Below are 17,558 nucleotides of genomic sequence, written 5' to 3'. Positions count from 1 at the left end.
GTGTTCTATCCATAGCATCACCAACAGCCTCTTTTAAAAGGCTTAAAATATGTCTAAAATTATGAATTACATAGGAAACTATTCTTTTTCTGGTGATGCATTCTTTTGAAAGAGTCATTGGACTCTTACAAGGAAGGAAATTCATATTTGTAAAATAATTCAATGTGTTTGCATTTGATGCTAGTCTATGAATGTTCTTGGATTGTAGACAGTATGTTTTATAAAATATGTCTAAAATTATAAATTACATCGGAAAGTATTCTCTTTTTGGCTATGCCTTCCCTTAAAAGAGGCATTGGACTCTTTCAAGGAAGGAAATTCATATTTGTAAAATAATTCAGTGTGTTTGCATTTGATACTAGTCTGTGAATGTTCTTGGATTGTAGACAATATGTTTTATGATAGTAATCTTATACTCTGTGATATTTCTGTTGATAACTATATTATTTCAGGTGGCAGACATTAATTGGTGGACTTTTGCTTCACATTTCTTGGAAGCTGGGATGGGTGGAGATCAACAGCAATTCCAGGTACAGTGAATTCTATCCTTGCGTAATTCATAAGCTTTTAATTTTTTTAAACATATGTTTCATTCTTAGATTTTTCATTTGACTTTGATTTTTAAAAATATAATGGTTTGAGTTTTTTCTGAGATATAGGATAACTCATAACTGAAATGTGCTGAAGAATAGGGCCTCTTAAACCTTTTCGCTTGAGAATTTTTTAAGTGATCCCAGGTATATAGGCATATGAAATAGATACACAAATTAAATATTTACTGATAATTAATCATAATTTTGTGGTTGTGAATCACAGTTTAAGATGATGTATAACATACTGATGCAATGATTATAACCTGTTTTTAAAGCTTATTTGTTAAAATATCTTAGGATTCATAAAATTTTTCACTAACTAGAGAATTTCCTTTAAGTCCTTTCACTTTTCCCCATTCTAGCAAAACCCATTCTTTTATTAGTATCCATATAACCAGGGTAAAGCTATGAAAATAATGCCCAATAACAAAAAATAGTCCTTGTTTTCAAGGAACTTACAGTTTAATGGAGGAGACAACGTGCAAACAAATATAGACAGAATAAACTGAATATAATCTCAGAAGAAAGGCACTAGTGTTAAAGAAGATTGATAAATAGAAGTCAAGCACAGGGCTTTCACATGAAGTTATTTGCCCTCTAAAAGAACACAATCATAGCATTACATTTTTACTATTGTCTTTCAGGGAACTTCATATGTCACAATAAACATCCAGAATTCCTTGGAAAATAAAATCTTGTGGAAAAAAATTGTTATAGAGAAAGCACTAAATTTCAGAGAGAAAACTGGTTCCAACCCTTAAAAATCAGTGTTAATTCTCCCTAGAAATTTGTGGTCATATCCCAATAGGTTTTAAAGGTATAATCAAGGAAACTACAGCTAGGTTTGATTCTAAGGTTGATGGTTTTCTTTTAATTAGTTTTCTCTTTTTGATGTTCCAATATTAATATGTTGAAAATATGTAAAATTTGCAAATATGAGTCAGCCTCTGGCCACATATAATCCTGATTCCATAAAAGTGACTCTTGTCTGGATCATTTTCCTTTCAGGCATATTTGCCAAGGCTGTTGGTCATTAGCACCTAATCCTGGATGTATCACAGAGCCTTCTGTTTTAGGAAAGATACTGCTGTTTCTTTGGCCACATGTTTGTTGTTATTGTTGTATAGCAGCTGCTGTTGTTGCCAAATCCTTGGAGAATTTTTAATGTGATTTTTCTAACAGATGTTCAATTCCTTGAAGAAATAGTTATGCACTTTTGAGCTGATCATGCTGTGACCTATTGTGACTTAAATGGATGTAGTCAATAATATTTTAAAGTTATAATGATGTTCAGATTCATTTGACAATTTGTCCTGCATGAAAATGGAAGAATTAGTCCTATAGAACCTGTATTCTCAAGCCACTTGAGATTTACATCTAATCCTTTAAAAATGATTTGCTATAATTACTTAGAACTCGAAAATTGCTTTTAGTCTCTTTCCACTTACTGCTTTTCAACGGCTCTAATGAGAAAGAAAATTATTTCAAAGTGAGAAAAATTGTATTTACTTAACACAAATGCTAATAGAGCTGAAGTTGTGATTTTAGCTAAGTTTCTCTTCTCCACTTTGTGAGAGAAGGTTGCCAACTGATCAAACAGAAGCTTCTATAATTTTCTATCAGGGGACCTTGCAAGAGAACCATCAACATATGTCTTGACTAAAAATCCTAAACTAATAGCTAAAATACTAATAGACAAGAACAGTTAGCTATTTAGTTAATTAGGGGCCTGCTTATACTCCTAGAGTAAAGAGTAATCAGTTGTTTATAGCTAAAATCTACCTTCCTTAAAAACCATACAATCATCATACAAACAACAGATTTTTATTAGGCATCTATTATGTTCCAGATACTGTGTTATATGTTAGGAATCCAAAGAGAAAAATGAAAGTTTCTGCCCACAAGAAATTTACATTGTAAGCAAGGAAATCAACATATAACAAAAGGAGTTTGTTCAATAGATACAAGATAATTTGAAGGAACAGTTAAGTCAGAAATATGGAGATTAATAACAGAGTGTATGACAAATAGTCAAAAAACCAATTTGGTTGGGCTATACAGTATGCAATGGAAAGTAACTTGTAAATAAACCTAGAAAATTATGTTAGGATCAGATTATGAACAGCTTTAAATACCAAATACAGAAGTTTACATTTGATTCTAGAGTTTTTTGGGTGCTTATTGGGTGATGTGGTTGGACTTGTGGTTTTATATCATTTTGACGACTGTTTGAGGTCTACCATTAGATAATGATGGTGTGAATTTCCACAAATAAGTTTGAATTTTATTAGTATTTCATAGTACCAATCCTGCCTGTTTTGGTGGTATAGGTCTTATGACTGTGTGATTATCTTTTTTTTTTTTTTTAAACATTCATTTTAAAATTTTGAATTCCAAATTCTCTCTTTCCAGTTCCTCACCCATTGGGAAGGCAAGCAATTTGATTCTCGTTATACATACAAAATCAAGCAAACATGTTTGATGTTAGCCATCTTGTAAAAAAGAAAGTTAAAAAAAAAAAAGAAAAAAGAAAAGAAAAGATGCTTCAATTTGCATTTGGAGTCCATCTCTCTCTGGAGGTGGATAACTTTTTTCCTTATGAGTCCTTTAAAATTGTCGTGGATCATTGTATAGAGTAGCTAAATTCTTCACAGTTTATCACTGTTAAAACGTACCTGTTATAGTGTATATAGTCGTCTCCAGGTTTTACTCAATTCATTTTCATCAGTTCATACAAATCTTCCCAGATTTTGATTATTATTATTATTGTTATTATTATTTTTAACAAAGGCCAACAGAACACAGATGCATGAATTTGCTAAAAGTTTTTGTGTTGCCAGGTCTTTTGGAGAAGTGTTTTTAACATAGTGTCTCATTTGTCATGGAGGACAAGCACACTCGGGAAACTGTGATCCTTCTGTTGGTCTCTTTGTACTAAATAGTGCTTACAGCTGCCACTCAATCTGGGGGGGGGCAGTATCTGTAACATAGCACGTGATGATCAGAAACAAAATGCAGTTACCCCTTCCATATCATGGGAGTGAGGGAAATGGCACTCCTTGATCTGGAAAATCTGTGTAAAACTTTTTGGCCCTTCCTCTGTACCAGAGAATCTGAGTTATTATGTTATTAAAAGATAAAATATGTTGACGTTCTACAATACTATGCATATATTTTGTGCATTTCTGAGTTTCTAAGCTTTTACTGCATCATCTGCTGGCCTTTGAGTGTGATTTGTGGCTGCCTCAAAACTCCCCAAAATTCCCATTTAATTTCTTATGCCCAGATATATCAAAACAGTTTGGGGGAAAACTATAATATGAATATGGAAGGGCTAACTGTACTTCTTCCACCTCCAGTGCCTGATACCTGGATCTGAGGTGAAGACTAGGCTGGGCTAACCCGAGCAAGAGTAATCTCCAGTTTTCAACATCTGGGGCCACAGTGGGAGCCATAGCACCAATGTTGCCCCAGGGGTTCTAGTCTCTAGCTCCTGAATCCACATTCTGATATGGCATTTTTGCCACTGACGTCTGGGTACTTTTGTGGAAGGAAAGAAGAGTTACTGGGATCCATGTCTTTGTCATTTTACCCTCAGGAATGTTTGGCTGCATTGTAGGTTGGAGGATGAAACTGGAAGGGAGCATTAGCTACTGGAAGTAATCTTCACTCACAACTCCTCAACCTTTTTACACTATAGCAATTCTTGTTTTGTTTTGTTTTACTGTTTGTTTTTTCTCTTTTTTCTATTTTCCCAAGTGGATTTCTATTACTCATTTTCCTTAATTGATTCCCAAGTCCACATTTTCTCCCCCTTTTCCTTCTTTTCTCTGATATTCCTTCATCACTATTTGTTCAACTTTCCCTTTTGCCCAGCTCTTCCCCATTAAGTCTTACAAGGAGCCCCTCTTCTAAAAGTGGGAAAGGCACTTCCTAAATTCCCCTTATTTTCAGCCATTGTCAGATGTTTCCTGCAATGGATCTTGAGAGGATAGGATTGGCTATTCTTTCCTTCAGATCCATATTGATCCAAAGTGAATTGCCATATCAAACTCCTCCATCCTTTCCTACTGGTCTTGTAGAGAATCCCTTCCATGGGTAGAAACATAGCCATGACCTTGATGGAACCTCCTTTTGATATTATATTTTCTTCTTGTGTACAAGGAAAGTTCCTTTCTCCTTCTCTTCCTCCCCCTTCCTCCTCCCACTTCTCCTCTCCCCTCCCACCTCCCTCCCCCTTCCTAGCAAAAATGTAGGCAATTTTTGAAAGTGATTAATAATTTTCACTACTATGTTGCTTCAAAAATTTGGTCTAAAATGAAAGGTGTTTACCACCACAAAATTATTAATTCTGTAACACATAAAAGTAGGAATTACTTTTAAAAAATAGCTAACGATATTTTTAAGGAAAATTTAAAGATGATTCCCAGGAAATCAAAGGCACACACATGTAGAGACATAATTCTTTGATTATCCGGAAAACAATTCACTATCTTCTCTTCTACAAACCCATTTCCTTTCCATTTATTGTTGTTTGTAAGCTAAAATTATTCTTATCCCTTTCTATCAGCAACCAAAGCTATCAGTTAGCAAGCCTTGTTGATTCTGCCTCCCCAATATTTCTCACACCTATCCTCTTCTCATTGAGCTACTATCTTAGTCCCTTAGGGCCTTTACTTTTTACCTTGGCTATTTCTGTAGCTTCCTAATTGTTTTCCCTGGATCTACTTTCCTCATTTTTCTATCTTAAGTGCCTAAGACAGATCTGACAATATCATTCTCCTGCTCAAAAAGAAAACTTCAGTCTTCTTACTATTGTGTCTAGTATAATAACAATTATTATGATACCTGACATATAGTACTGTAAGCTTTATCAAATGCTTTTTATTTCATAAACTACTTATTTGCTAAAACACAAATTCCTTCATGTAGTATTTAAACCCTTTAACAACTTTCCTACCTACCTTTCCAGATTTTTTTCATATTACTCCTTTTTTCAAACTCTGTATTCCTGTCACTGCTTTCCAAGTTTGATATTCCTTCTCTTGTCTCTTGCTTTTTCACAGACTGATCTCCCTCCTTAGTTTTCATTCCTCTTGTCTGTAATGCAGAGTATTACTAGTATTCTACTAGGATAGGTAGTTACTAATCCTATACCATAGGAATTCTTCTCCGTGTCCTTTCTGGTTTGTACTTTCTTCTGTTTCATCTTGTACTGTATGGTATTCCCACCCTATTCCCTTTGACCTTGAGACTATTTTATGTCTTGGATAACACCCCCTAGAATTTAGAGGAGCAGCTAGATAGGACACTGGATCAAGTAACTACTGGCCCTGTAGTCAGGAGCTTTCATCTCCTTAAGTTCAAATCCAACCTCAGACATTAACTGTGTGTCTGGGGCAAGTTACTTAACCCTATTTGCCTCAGTTTCCTCATCTATAAAATGAGCTGGAGAAAAAAATGACAAATTAGTATCTTTGCCACCCCCCCCAAATTCCAGGATCATGAAGAGTCGATCGAAATGAGTGAATAACAACAAATTCTTATGATTCAGCTCTGTATGTAGCAATCAAAAACAGCTCACATTTATATAGAACTTTAAAGTTTCACAAACTTTTACATCCATTATCTCAATATTATTATTGCTATTATTGTCCCCATTTTTCATATGAGGAAATGGAATGTGAACGTGGTTGTTCTTGTTCCCTTAACAAATAAGTACTGAGGCAGAATTTGAACCCAGGGCCTTCTGACTTCAAGAAAAGCACTCTTTCATTTATACCATTATATGTAGTACTTACTGAATTGCAGTGGAGGATCCAAAGTATGGTGTTAGCACTTCAGTGACATTATTATCAGTGGATTAGGCACAATGTCATTTTATTTATGAGACCACTGGACTTATCGTTAGAGTCCATATTCCAAATGGCTGTTATATCTTGTTCCACCTTCTTGTTAGGTGAGAGAAACTTCTATTTTAACTTAAAATTTTTTTTGTTTCTTCAGGAAACTTCAATCAAAACTAATATTAAAAACCATTCTCTCCTAAGAGTATTACAGATATTATATATTACTTCATTGGTGATATCATTTTTTTGTGTATATATATATATATATATAAAAGAACTCTTATTTGCCAATACTTCTTTTTATATTAATAAAAAAAAGTTCCACCTTCCTTTCTTAACTATTCTGTTTCATTTATTTTACTAGTTAATGAACTTAGAGTTCCTAATATCACATTTTAATTCATTCTTCGGCAGGACTGTTAGGCTCAGGTGACATACATTTTTTATACTTTGGAAACTTTAGAGCTCTATAAAAACACCAGTTATTGTGGATAGAATTTGGAGGGAATGAAGGCAAAGAAGGCTCCTTCAGGATTTCCCCCGGTTTGGAAGAGGTTCTTAGCAAAGGAATTCTCCTCCAAGATGGAAATCTTTCTTAGCCCAAGACCATCCCCACTATGGAACGCCTTTATGTTAAGCTTCCTTTTGGTGCTTGTCATTTCTACTCCAATCCTCCACCTTGGATGGGATTACAAGATGATTTGGGCTCCGTAGTAATATTTTAACTATTTTCTAATTTAAGTAGGCTGTAGTTTATCAAGGAAATATGGTTCTGAGGGAAGAAAATGAAATGACTTGCCAAGAAGCAAGAAATGAGAAAAGAGAAAAGAAATGAGATTGAGGGATAAAATGTACCAGATATTATTGGGAGATGTAAAAAAGGAGAGAGCTGTTTCCTTTATCCAAATTGACCCTGATTGTAGTCTTAATATAGTCTCCTTATTTTTCTTGTTTAGAAAGAACTACCAAAATCCACTAGGTGTCAGTAGAATATGGGGAATTTATTAAAAATTCAGACCCCTGAGCCTGGCAAGAAAAGAAGGGATAAATTTCGGCGTGTTTTCAAGGAGCAGATGTTCACTCAATAATGCATGCTCTATTTGAAAAACAAGTGATTTAATTTAATTAGTTCTCATCTCAATTACAACAGTTTTATTATTCATGCCAACTAACTTATTCTAGCTGCCTGGTTTAACACACTTGGTTTCCCTGCAACACACCTGCAAAAACTCAGAAGGCCACAATGCAAGTATTTGCAGCAATAAAAATGTGTTTATGTGCACATAAATCCAAAGTGGTAATAATGTCCAAACAGTGCCCTATAAGGAACAATTAGGGTTTGAGGTAATCAACAAAACTATAAAATGTGCTAGGGGCCCTTAAACTTTCTGAATCTCTCTTTGGGTCATCTTGTAATTAATCCCTTTTTGGGTCAGCCTGCCTTTGGAGCTTGGGGACCAGAATCTCCTCAATATTTAACCCTAGGACTAAGTCTAGTTTAGCTCAGGCAGCAGATATCTTATCTGAGGAAAGAACGAACACTAATAGTCTCACTTAGGTATGAGGGTAGACAGATATTATGCTTTCTGGGGGATAAACATACATTTAAAGGGGATTAAAGGGAAAGATGTGAGATTAGTGTATGTGCCTGGTTGTGTCTTGTTCCTGCTAGATGAGACCCTTCTAAATATTTGCTTTATTTCAGGTTTGAAAGCAATTGGTAGAGTACTTGAGTGTTTTGTTTTGTTTTTTAAATATATATTGTTTTGGGCGTTTTGCCTAGTACACTAAATTCCTTGGTGTTGAGGAAATTTGGGTTCAGTTCTTACCTGTGGCCTGTATTGGCGATATGACTTCAGATAAGTGACCCCTCTAAATAAAAAAATTAATTAGTTAATTAATTAAAAAATAAAAGTAGGTGCAAATTAGCATTGGTAGGCATTTTCTTATCCAGAGCTTCTCTATACTGATCTGGCCCTATCACTACCTTCTATGTAAATATCTATAAGATAAACCCATCTACTAAATTTTTACCTTCAGGACAACTTTCTTTGAATTTCTGAAAAATGGGAATAATAATAATAAATATTTGCTATCTTTTTCATGTTGGTTATGAGAATAAATCATAAAACAGTATAGATAAAACACATTGAAAACTGTGACATAGTATATAAACTCTAGTTATTGGGCCTCCAGCTGGTGCAGTAGATAGAGAGCTGGTCCTGGAGTTAGGAAAAGTCTCTTCCTGAGTTCAGATCTAGCCTACCATTTTCTAGCAGGTGATCCTCGGCAAGACACTTAATCCTGTTTGCCTCAGTTTCCTCATCTGTAAAATGAGCTGGAGAAGACAATGGCAAGGCACTTCATCATCTTTTCTAAGTAAACCCCAAATGAGATCACAAAGAGTCAGATAGGACTGAAGTGACTGAACAAACCAGAAATATTAGAAATTAAAGCAGATAAAAATTTAAAAATATTAACTCATAAAGGGAGAAGAGGGAGGGAGAAAAATTTGGAATTTAAAATTTTGTAAAAATGAATGCTAAGTTAGGCTTCCGACCAACAATCATCTATCAAAGCAAAAGTAAGTATAAACTTTCAGGAAAAAAATAGATTTTCAATGAAATAAAGGACTTTGAAACATTCTTGATGAAAAGATCAGAGTTGAATAGAAAATTTGACTTTCAGATACAAGGTGCAAAAGAGACATACAAAGGAAAGAGAAATCATAAAGGATTCAATGAGGTTAAATTGTTTATATTCCTAAAGGTAAAAATGATATTTTTAAGAGCTAAAATCTTTCTTCCTATTAGGGCAATTAGAATAAGTATATACATAGATAAAAAAACAGAACTGTGAGTAGAATGCAATGGCATGAATTATCTGAAAAAAAAAATAAAATTAAGGGATGAGAAGGAAGAATGCACTGAGAGAAGGGAAAGAGAAAAGGTAAAATGGGAAAACTTATCTGATATAAAAAATGCTTGGAAGATATTTTCCAGTGGAGGAGACAATGGGGAAAAGAGGAGCCCACTAACCTTACTTTGATCAGAATTGGCTCAAAGATGATATAATATACATACTCAGTTGGGTGTAGATATCTATTTTACCATAAAGGAAAGTAGGAGAGGAAGGGGATCAGAGAATGGGTTGGAGAGCTAATAGAAGGGAAGGGAATTTGGAAGAGGTTAAAGTCAGAAGCAAAACACTTTTGAGAATGAATAAAAGGAGAAAGAGAGGATAAACAGTGAAAATAGGATGGAGGGAAATAACATAGTTGATATTCAGTTTTTACAGGGAGTTTTTCTGATAAAGACATTTCTCAAAATAATAGAAAACTGAGTCAACTTTATAAAAATAAGAGCCATTTTAAAATTGATAAATGGTCAGAGGATAAGAACAGGCAATGTTTAGAGAAAGTAATCAAAGTTATCTGTAATTATATAAAAATGCTCTAAATTGCCTTTGATGAGAGAATGTAAATTAAAACAAATTTGAGTTATATCTCACATCTATAAGATTGGCTAATATGACAGAAAAGGAAAATGATGAATGTTGTCCTAATATGAATGATCCAGGACAATTCTATAGGACTTATGCTAAAAGGTACTGTCCATCTCCTGAAAAGAGAGGTGGTAGAACCTGAATACAGATCAAAGATACTTTTCATTCCTTTCTCTATTTTTCTTAGTTTTCTTTTTGGTCTGTTCTATTTTTACACAATGACTTATGGAAATGTTTTGCATGACTACACAAGTATAACCTTTATCAAATTGCCTCCTAAATAAGGGAGATGTGGGGAGAGAGGGAGAGCATTTGAAACTCAAAATCTGAAAAAAAAGTTAGTTATTTTTATATGTAGCTGGGAAAAGTATTAAGTAAGAAAAAAAACCCAAAAATGAATGCTAAAATTGTTTTTACAAATAATTGGGAAAATACTATTAAAGATAACTAAAAATTAATTCATTTAAAGTAGCAATAATAAACTCACTAAATATTAATATAGAGGACACATTTTATGAAAAAAAACTATTTTCCAAAACAAAAAAATCATTGAGAAGAGTAGCACTGTTGTATGTATTAATAATTGTGATAATAACCACCATTAATATAGTACTTTAAGGTTTACAAAACACTAAAAACATTATCTCATTTAATCCTCGACAACCCTAGGAGATAGGTGCTATTATTTCCATTGTACAGATGAGGAAACTAAGGCACAGAGAGATTAGTGATTTATTCAATCACATGTCTAATAAGTGTCTGAGGTTGGATTTGAACTCAGATCATCCTTATTCCAGAGCCAATAAGCTATTTGTGTGCCACCTTGCTGTCTATTTTAACAAATGTCTTCCATATCTGGCTTTGATTCCTATGAAAATTTTTGTTGTTGTTCCTTTCAATAAATATACAAATGACAAGCTGGATTTTATTTGAGGAAAAATGTGCACAGAGTAGTGGAATTAATGAGATTTGTTAGCAGTAATAAATATTAGTTTTACTGGTATTACCAGCCAAATGCTGAAAGGATCCTTGATGACTGGCAGAGATAATTAGAATTTCAAAATATGTATGCAATTATAATAGGATTATCTGTAGGTTAGCCCAACACCTTATCCATAGCCTTTAACTCCCTAGTAACCAAGCCCAGAGTTATATCAAAGACATTAAATTTTTTTCAAAAATATTTCCACTTCTATAGCAATTACTTTAAAAATTTCTTTTAAAATAGCATGAAGAGTACATACAAAGTCATACTTTGCTTTTTTCCTTCTATCTGAGTCCCAGAAAAATATGATCACTATTTAAAGTTATTTTTGTGAAAACTCACTAACACCATCAGAAGGAAAGGAGGTAGAGAGGGGGGGAGAGAGAGAGAGAGAGAGAGAGAGAGAGAGAGAGAGAGAGAGAGAGAGAGAGAGAGAGAGAGAGAGAGAGAGAGAGAGAGAGAGGGGGAGAGAGAGAGAGAGAGAGAGAGAGAGAGAGAGAGAGAGAGAGAGAGAGAGAGAGAGAGAGGAGAGAGAGAGAGGGAGAGAGAGAGGGGAGAGAAGAGAGAGAGAGAGAGAGAGAGAGAGGAAGAGGAAAAAAAGAGAAAAGGAGAAAAAGAAAGAGAAAGAAAAAGAAAGAGAAAGAGAGAAAGAAAGACAGGGGAGGAGGGAGGGAGAGAGAGAGATGAGAACATTTTTTATTCCTCCAAATGGTTGGAACCTTCTGGATAATATAAATAGGAAATCATGGCCAGAACTGGTTACATAAAACATTAGGTGTTACAACCTTAAGGTAGGATTTTTAGTGTTGGCCAAGTCTTTGGAGGTTCACTTGCTATTGACAATGGCAGTCTGCCAGTGGATAAATTTTACAGAGAAAAATAAATCTTGCATTTTTTCTTCAAGATTTTTGGGGTAAGGAAATACAGGGCACCTTTTCAAATAAGAATAATACTAGTGCTTACCGAATATGAGAAGATAGATCATGACAAGATATGTTAAGAGTAGACCTTTCTATATGTACTAGGAATGCCCAGAAGTGGGGCCATGGATAAAGATTTGGAGCCATAGTTAATGTTTGTAAAAACACTTGCAGAGGACCAACATATCAAAAATGGGCACCTAATTTATACTTAGAAAAAGATGACATTTCTAGGTCTTAAATCGTCACCTTCCTAGGACTTGAGGAATCCAAGAAAATGAAACAAAAATCTATTTATTTTCCCAAGACCTCCCACCTGTTGGCATCGATCCTTAGGGTTTGTGTCTCAGTTATAAGGGATGGCTCCTTTCTGTCTGTAAAATGTCTATAATTACTTACACATTCTTACTTGTTGTCTTACTTGCTGCCTCCTTAGAGAAAATATAATTTTCCATATGGGAAAAGGTATAGGTTAAAAAAAATTAACAATTCTCTAATAAACAATAGTATTTAAAATATAAATAATACTTTATTTCCCCCTTAGTGTTTTCCCTGCTGTTCACAGTATCCATGACAGCAATATTGTCTATTTCAATCTTGGATTTATGTGAAAAGATTTCAGAAGACACTCCTGTCCTGTGCTGACTACAAAATAAGTAGAATTCCATTGGAGATGGAGTATCTCTTTTCTTTATTGATTTTTCTGAGCAGTATTTGCACTCATGGTGTGGCAGCCAAGGATAATAATCCTCAGTTTAATTACAAGTGACTTTTGTTTATCACAGTGTAGGAAATATGTAAGGCCTTTCCTGAGTCGTGTGATCGTTTTCTCCCAGGATATTGTTTATTGCATACCTTCAGAAATGTTGACCCCATCTTTTGTCATTCTGAACTGCCTGTTTTCATACAAGTCCAGAATGAGTCTTAGAGCTTATGATGGAACAGTCCTCCAACAATACAAGTGCTAGGCTTCTCCCTCCAAAAGAGATCACAAAAGCAGACAAAAGACTCAGAAGTGCAAAAATACTTATGGCAGCTCTTTTTGTGGTGGTAAAGAATGTGGTTACCTATCCATAGGAGACAATTGAACAACTTTTATAAATATAATGCAATATTATTATTAATGATAGTTTTTTTTTAAGATGAAGAAAAAGTCTCTTTTTTAAAAAAAAATTATTGGAGAGGCAATTAGGATTAATTGATTTGACACAACTAATAAGTGTCTTAGGCCAAATTTGAACTCAGGGCTTTCTCACTCCAGGGCCAGTTCTCTATCCATTGTATCAGTTAGCTGCCCCAGTGGAATGTTATTGTATCATAGCTTGATGAAGGGATAGTTTCAGAGAAACCTGAGATGATCTGTATTAACTGAAACAGTAAAATTAGCTGAATCAGGAAAACAGTTTATATGACAGCACCAGTATTTTAAAGACAAATGACTGTGAGAGACCTAAGAACTTTGGTCATTGAAATGACCAAATACAATTCCAGAGAATTCAAGATGGATGCTGCTTCTGGGACAGCTAGGTGGCGCAGTGGATAGAGCACTGGCCCTGAATTCAGGAGGACCTGAGTTCAAATTTGATTTCACAGACACTTAACATTTCCTAGCTGTGTGACCCTGGGCAAGTCACTTAACCCCAATTCCCTCAGGGAAAAAAATAAAAATGAGTGCTGCTTCCTGCCTTTAGGCGGATGTTCTAGGGGTGCAGGCTGAGCTATTCATGTTCAGACCTGCCCATTTTGTGGATTTGTTTTGCATGGCTATTCTTTTTAAAAATTAATTAATTAAATTTTAATACATAATTTCTTTGTGAATCATGTTGGGAGAGAAAAATAAGAACAGTGTGGGAAAAAGCAATGAAGAGGAAAAAAAAACCAGGGGGAAAAAAACACCAAATGAACATAGCTTGTATTGATTTACACTGAGTTTTCTTAGATCTTTTTCTGGGTGCAGATGGCATTTTCAGTCCAAAGTCTATTGGGATTGGTATGGATCACTGGACCACTGAGAAGAACCAAGTCTTTCATAGTTGATCATTGCACATTCTTGCTGTTATTCATACAATGTATTCCTGGTTCTATTTGTTTCACTCAGTATCAGTTCATGTAAATCCTTCCAAGCCTTTCTAAAAATCAGCTTGTTCATCATTTACCTTCATGTACTATAACTTGCTCGGTCATTACTCAATTGATGGGCATTTACTCCTTTTCCAATTCTTTGCTACCACAAAAAGAACTGCTACAAACATTTCTGCACATGTGGGTCCTTTTCCCTCTTTTATGATTTCTTTGGGATATAAGCCCAGTAGAGACAATGCTGGATCAAAAGGTACGCACAGTTTGATAGCCCTTTGGATATAGTTCCAGATTGCTCTCCAGAATGGCTGGACCACTTCACAACTCCACCAACAATGTATTAGTGTCCCAGTTTTCCCACATCTCCTTCAACATTTATAATTATTTTCCTGTCACCTTAGCCAATCTGAGAGGTGTGTAGTATCTGCCTCTATTTATTAATTGACAAAATGGTTCCCCCATTTTGTTGTCTTTGTTGAGACATTGTTGATGAGGAAGAAAATAATTTGTTGTTCAGTTGTTTTTCAGGGTTAAATGACTTTCCAAGGTCATACAGAGAGTAAGCATCTGGGGCCAGATTTAAGCTCAAGAAAATGAGTGTTACTGACTACAGGCCCTGACTCTATTCCCTGTACTACCTAGATGCCCAGAGGAATATTATATTTTCTCTAAAATTCATAAGGGAGATACCTCTGCTTTTTGGAGGCTACTTTGATAACCATCATCCTACATTATGTTTAGTAGAAGAGAGATTGTGGCTACAAATCCTAAGACTGAAAGAAGTTCTCTTTCAACTACAATCTATATAGGAAACTTAACAAATTTAATTTATAATTCTTAGAAACAAACACTTTTGCACAAATGTTAAATGTAACCATTAGCTTGAATCACTTTTTTAAAAGATAAATTTTATCCATTTAAGACATGTAGAGCTTGAAGAATATAATGCTATTAAAAATGAAAAAAATTCTTGGATAATGCAATGGAAGTCAACTAGAAATGGGACTGACAAGTATGGTACTGAATTATTGAATATGGACTGAACTGAACATATGGTAGGTTTTTCTCTTTCTTTTTTTATCATGAACACCTTAAATATCAACAAACATGAATATTTCAATAGATAAAGACAAAGGGGATTGGATGAGGAAATTCTGTTATGTTCATTTTTTCCATTACATACATATTTTGTTGTTGTTATTCAGTCATTTTGGCTATGTCTGACACTGTTAAATCTCAATTGGTATTTTCCTAGTGAAGATTCAAGAATAGTTTGCCATTTACTTCTCTAACTCATTTTACAGTTAAGGAAACTGAGGCACACCATGTTAAATGTCTCACTTAGAGTCACACAGCTCATGTTTAAATTCGGATTTGAACATGGAAGATGATTCTTCCTGACTATATAGGTGGGTACTCTATCCATTGAGTATTCCAGCTACTCACATAGCATCTCTACTAACTCTGTATCCCAAAAAGATCATAAAAAAGAAAAAGGACCCACATGTGCAAAAATGTTTGTAGCAGCCCTTTTTGTAGTAGCAAGAAACTGGAAACAGAGTGGATGTCCATCTGTTGGAGAATGGTTGGGTAAATTGTGATATATGAATGTTATGGAATATTATTCTATAAGAAATGATCAGGAGGAGGATTTTAGAGAGGTCTGGAGAGACATGAACTAATGCTAAATGAAGTGAGTATATCCAAAAGATCATTGTATATACTAGCAACAAAATTATGTGATGATCAACCCTGTTAGACTTGGCTTTTTTTTTTTTTTTTTTTTTTTTTTTTAACAATGAGGTTATACAGGCCAGTTCCAATGGTCTTATGATGGAGAAAGCCATCTGCATCCAGAGAATATGGATCACAACATAGCATTTTCACCTTTTTTGTTGTTGTTGTTTGATTGCCTTTTTTTTAACCTTTCTCATTTTTTTCCCCTTTTTGATGTGATTTTTCTTGTGTGGCATGATAATTGTGGAAATATATATTAAAAAAAAGGGAGGCAAAAAACACTCAGGTCATTTACCTTAACTCTCACAGATTATGATTATTATTGTTCTAGAGTGTATTTAGTTATTTTTTGTTCACGTCTGAATCTTCATGACCCATTTTGGGCTTTTTTTTGGCAAAAGTACTGGGATAGTTTGCCTTTTTCTTTTCCAGATCATTTTTCAAATATGGAAATGAGGCAAGCAAGGCTCAGTGACTTCCACAGCTAACAAATGTCTGAGATCCAGGTCTTCTTGACTCCAAGGCTAGGGCTCTATGTTCTCTATAACACCAAGCTGTTCTGTAGATCTAGAACTGGAAAGAATTTCAAAGGCTATCCAGTCCAAATCCCCCTCCCCCCCATTTACTGTGGAGGAAATTAAGGTCAAAGAAATTAAATGTCTAAAGGCGTGCAGATAGTAAGTGGCAAAAATAGCCCTCAAATGCATGTCTTCTGACTTCAGAATCAGTATTTTTCTCTTTATACCACTTAGTGACAAAGCCAGGAATAGCATCTGTTTCTCCTGATTCTCAAATCTAGGCCTTTTCCAATGAACCACATCATTCCTTGGCTGCTCCAGTGTTATTTGCATAGGACTCAATGGCCAGAGTCTGGAGGGTGATTTATTTCTGTGTCTAGGTCATTTTTTTTTTTTTTTTTTTTTTGCTCAGAGATACTTCTTAGCCTGTTGACATTTCAGCATGATACTCTAGAGGCCTGAATTTTGGATTCAGAAAACTGGGTTCCAATTTGTGGAGGTGGTGGGATATACTTGACCGTTTGACCATCTGTTGAGTGAATATCTTCAGCTCTCAAAATTTTAGTTTCATTATCTTTAAAATTAGGAGAATCTAATCTGTGTTGTTTAGTTATTGTTCTTTCTATATACATTGTTATATGATCATTATATTTTCTGTTCATTTTGAATTAGTTCATATCAGTCTTTTTTTTTTTCTTCTCTGTATTTTTCATACTCATTTTTGCAACATATATTCAATTATGTTCATTTGCCACAATTTGATTAGCCATTCCTCAATTGATGGGCAGCTACTTTCCCCCACCTTTTTGCCACTATAAAAAGTGCTGCTATAAATAATTTGGTATACATATGGACTTTTTTTTTTTTTTTGCCGTTGACCTCCCTGAAGCCTTTGCCTGGTATATTGAATCTTAAGAAGAATCAGTCTTGGGTGGGAGACAGAGCCAAGATAGCAGAGTAGCAGGAAGTGGTACAGCAAGCTCTTTCACAAAAACTCCTCCAGATGGAATCAGAAAACACACCAGCTAGAATCTTTTTGGGGAGATCCAGCAAGAGTCACAGTGAGTCGTTTGTCCAGACCAGCTCAGACAGAGATCTGGGTCATGCTGTGTTTGGAGCGCTCCAGTGCCTGGTTAGAAATTATGAACCAAGGAGAGAGGAGCTCCTAGACCCATAACCAGGACATCACCTACTCGTAGTGGGACAGGTGACAACTGGTAGCTTTGTTGTCCCTTGCTCAGTTCTGAGTAACAGATCCAGCATGGATTGATAAAGTACATGCACCAAAGGATGGCATTCCTCTGTAAGGAAGCCCTGGGGCGTGTATTGGGAAAGGAGGAATTTCAGAAGAAAATAACTGTATGATTCAAACT

At 34.9% G+C, this 17,558-nt stretch overlaps 1 protein-coding gene across 2 annotated transcripts in view; it reads left to right on the top strand.

Moving 5' to 3' along the window:
- Nucleotides 1-17,558, top strand: part of TMEM241 (transmembrane protein 241) — a 159,328-nt gene that overhangs the window by 10,009 nt on the left and 131,761 nt on the right. For both annotated transcript variants that reach the window (XM_074276586.1, XM_074276582.1), the window contains exon 3: nt 453-530. In XM_074276586.1, coding sequence (XP_074132687.1) covers nt 453-530 — 78 coding nt within the window. The remainder of the gene's footprint in view (nt 1-452; nt 531-17,558) is intronic.

This window comes from Sminthopsis crassicaudata, chromosome 1, assembly GCF_048593235.1.
Source record: "Sminthopsis crassicaudata isolate SCR6 chromosome 1, ASM4859323v1, whole genome shotgun sequence".
Taxonomy (NCBI): Eukaryota; Metazoa; Chordata; class Mammalia; order Dasyuromorphia; family Dasyuridae; genus Sminthopsis; species Sminthopsis crassicaudata.
This window is presented reverse-complemented; position numbering and strand designations above follow the sequence as displayed.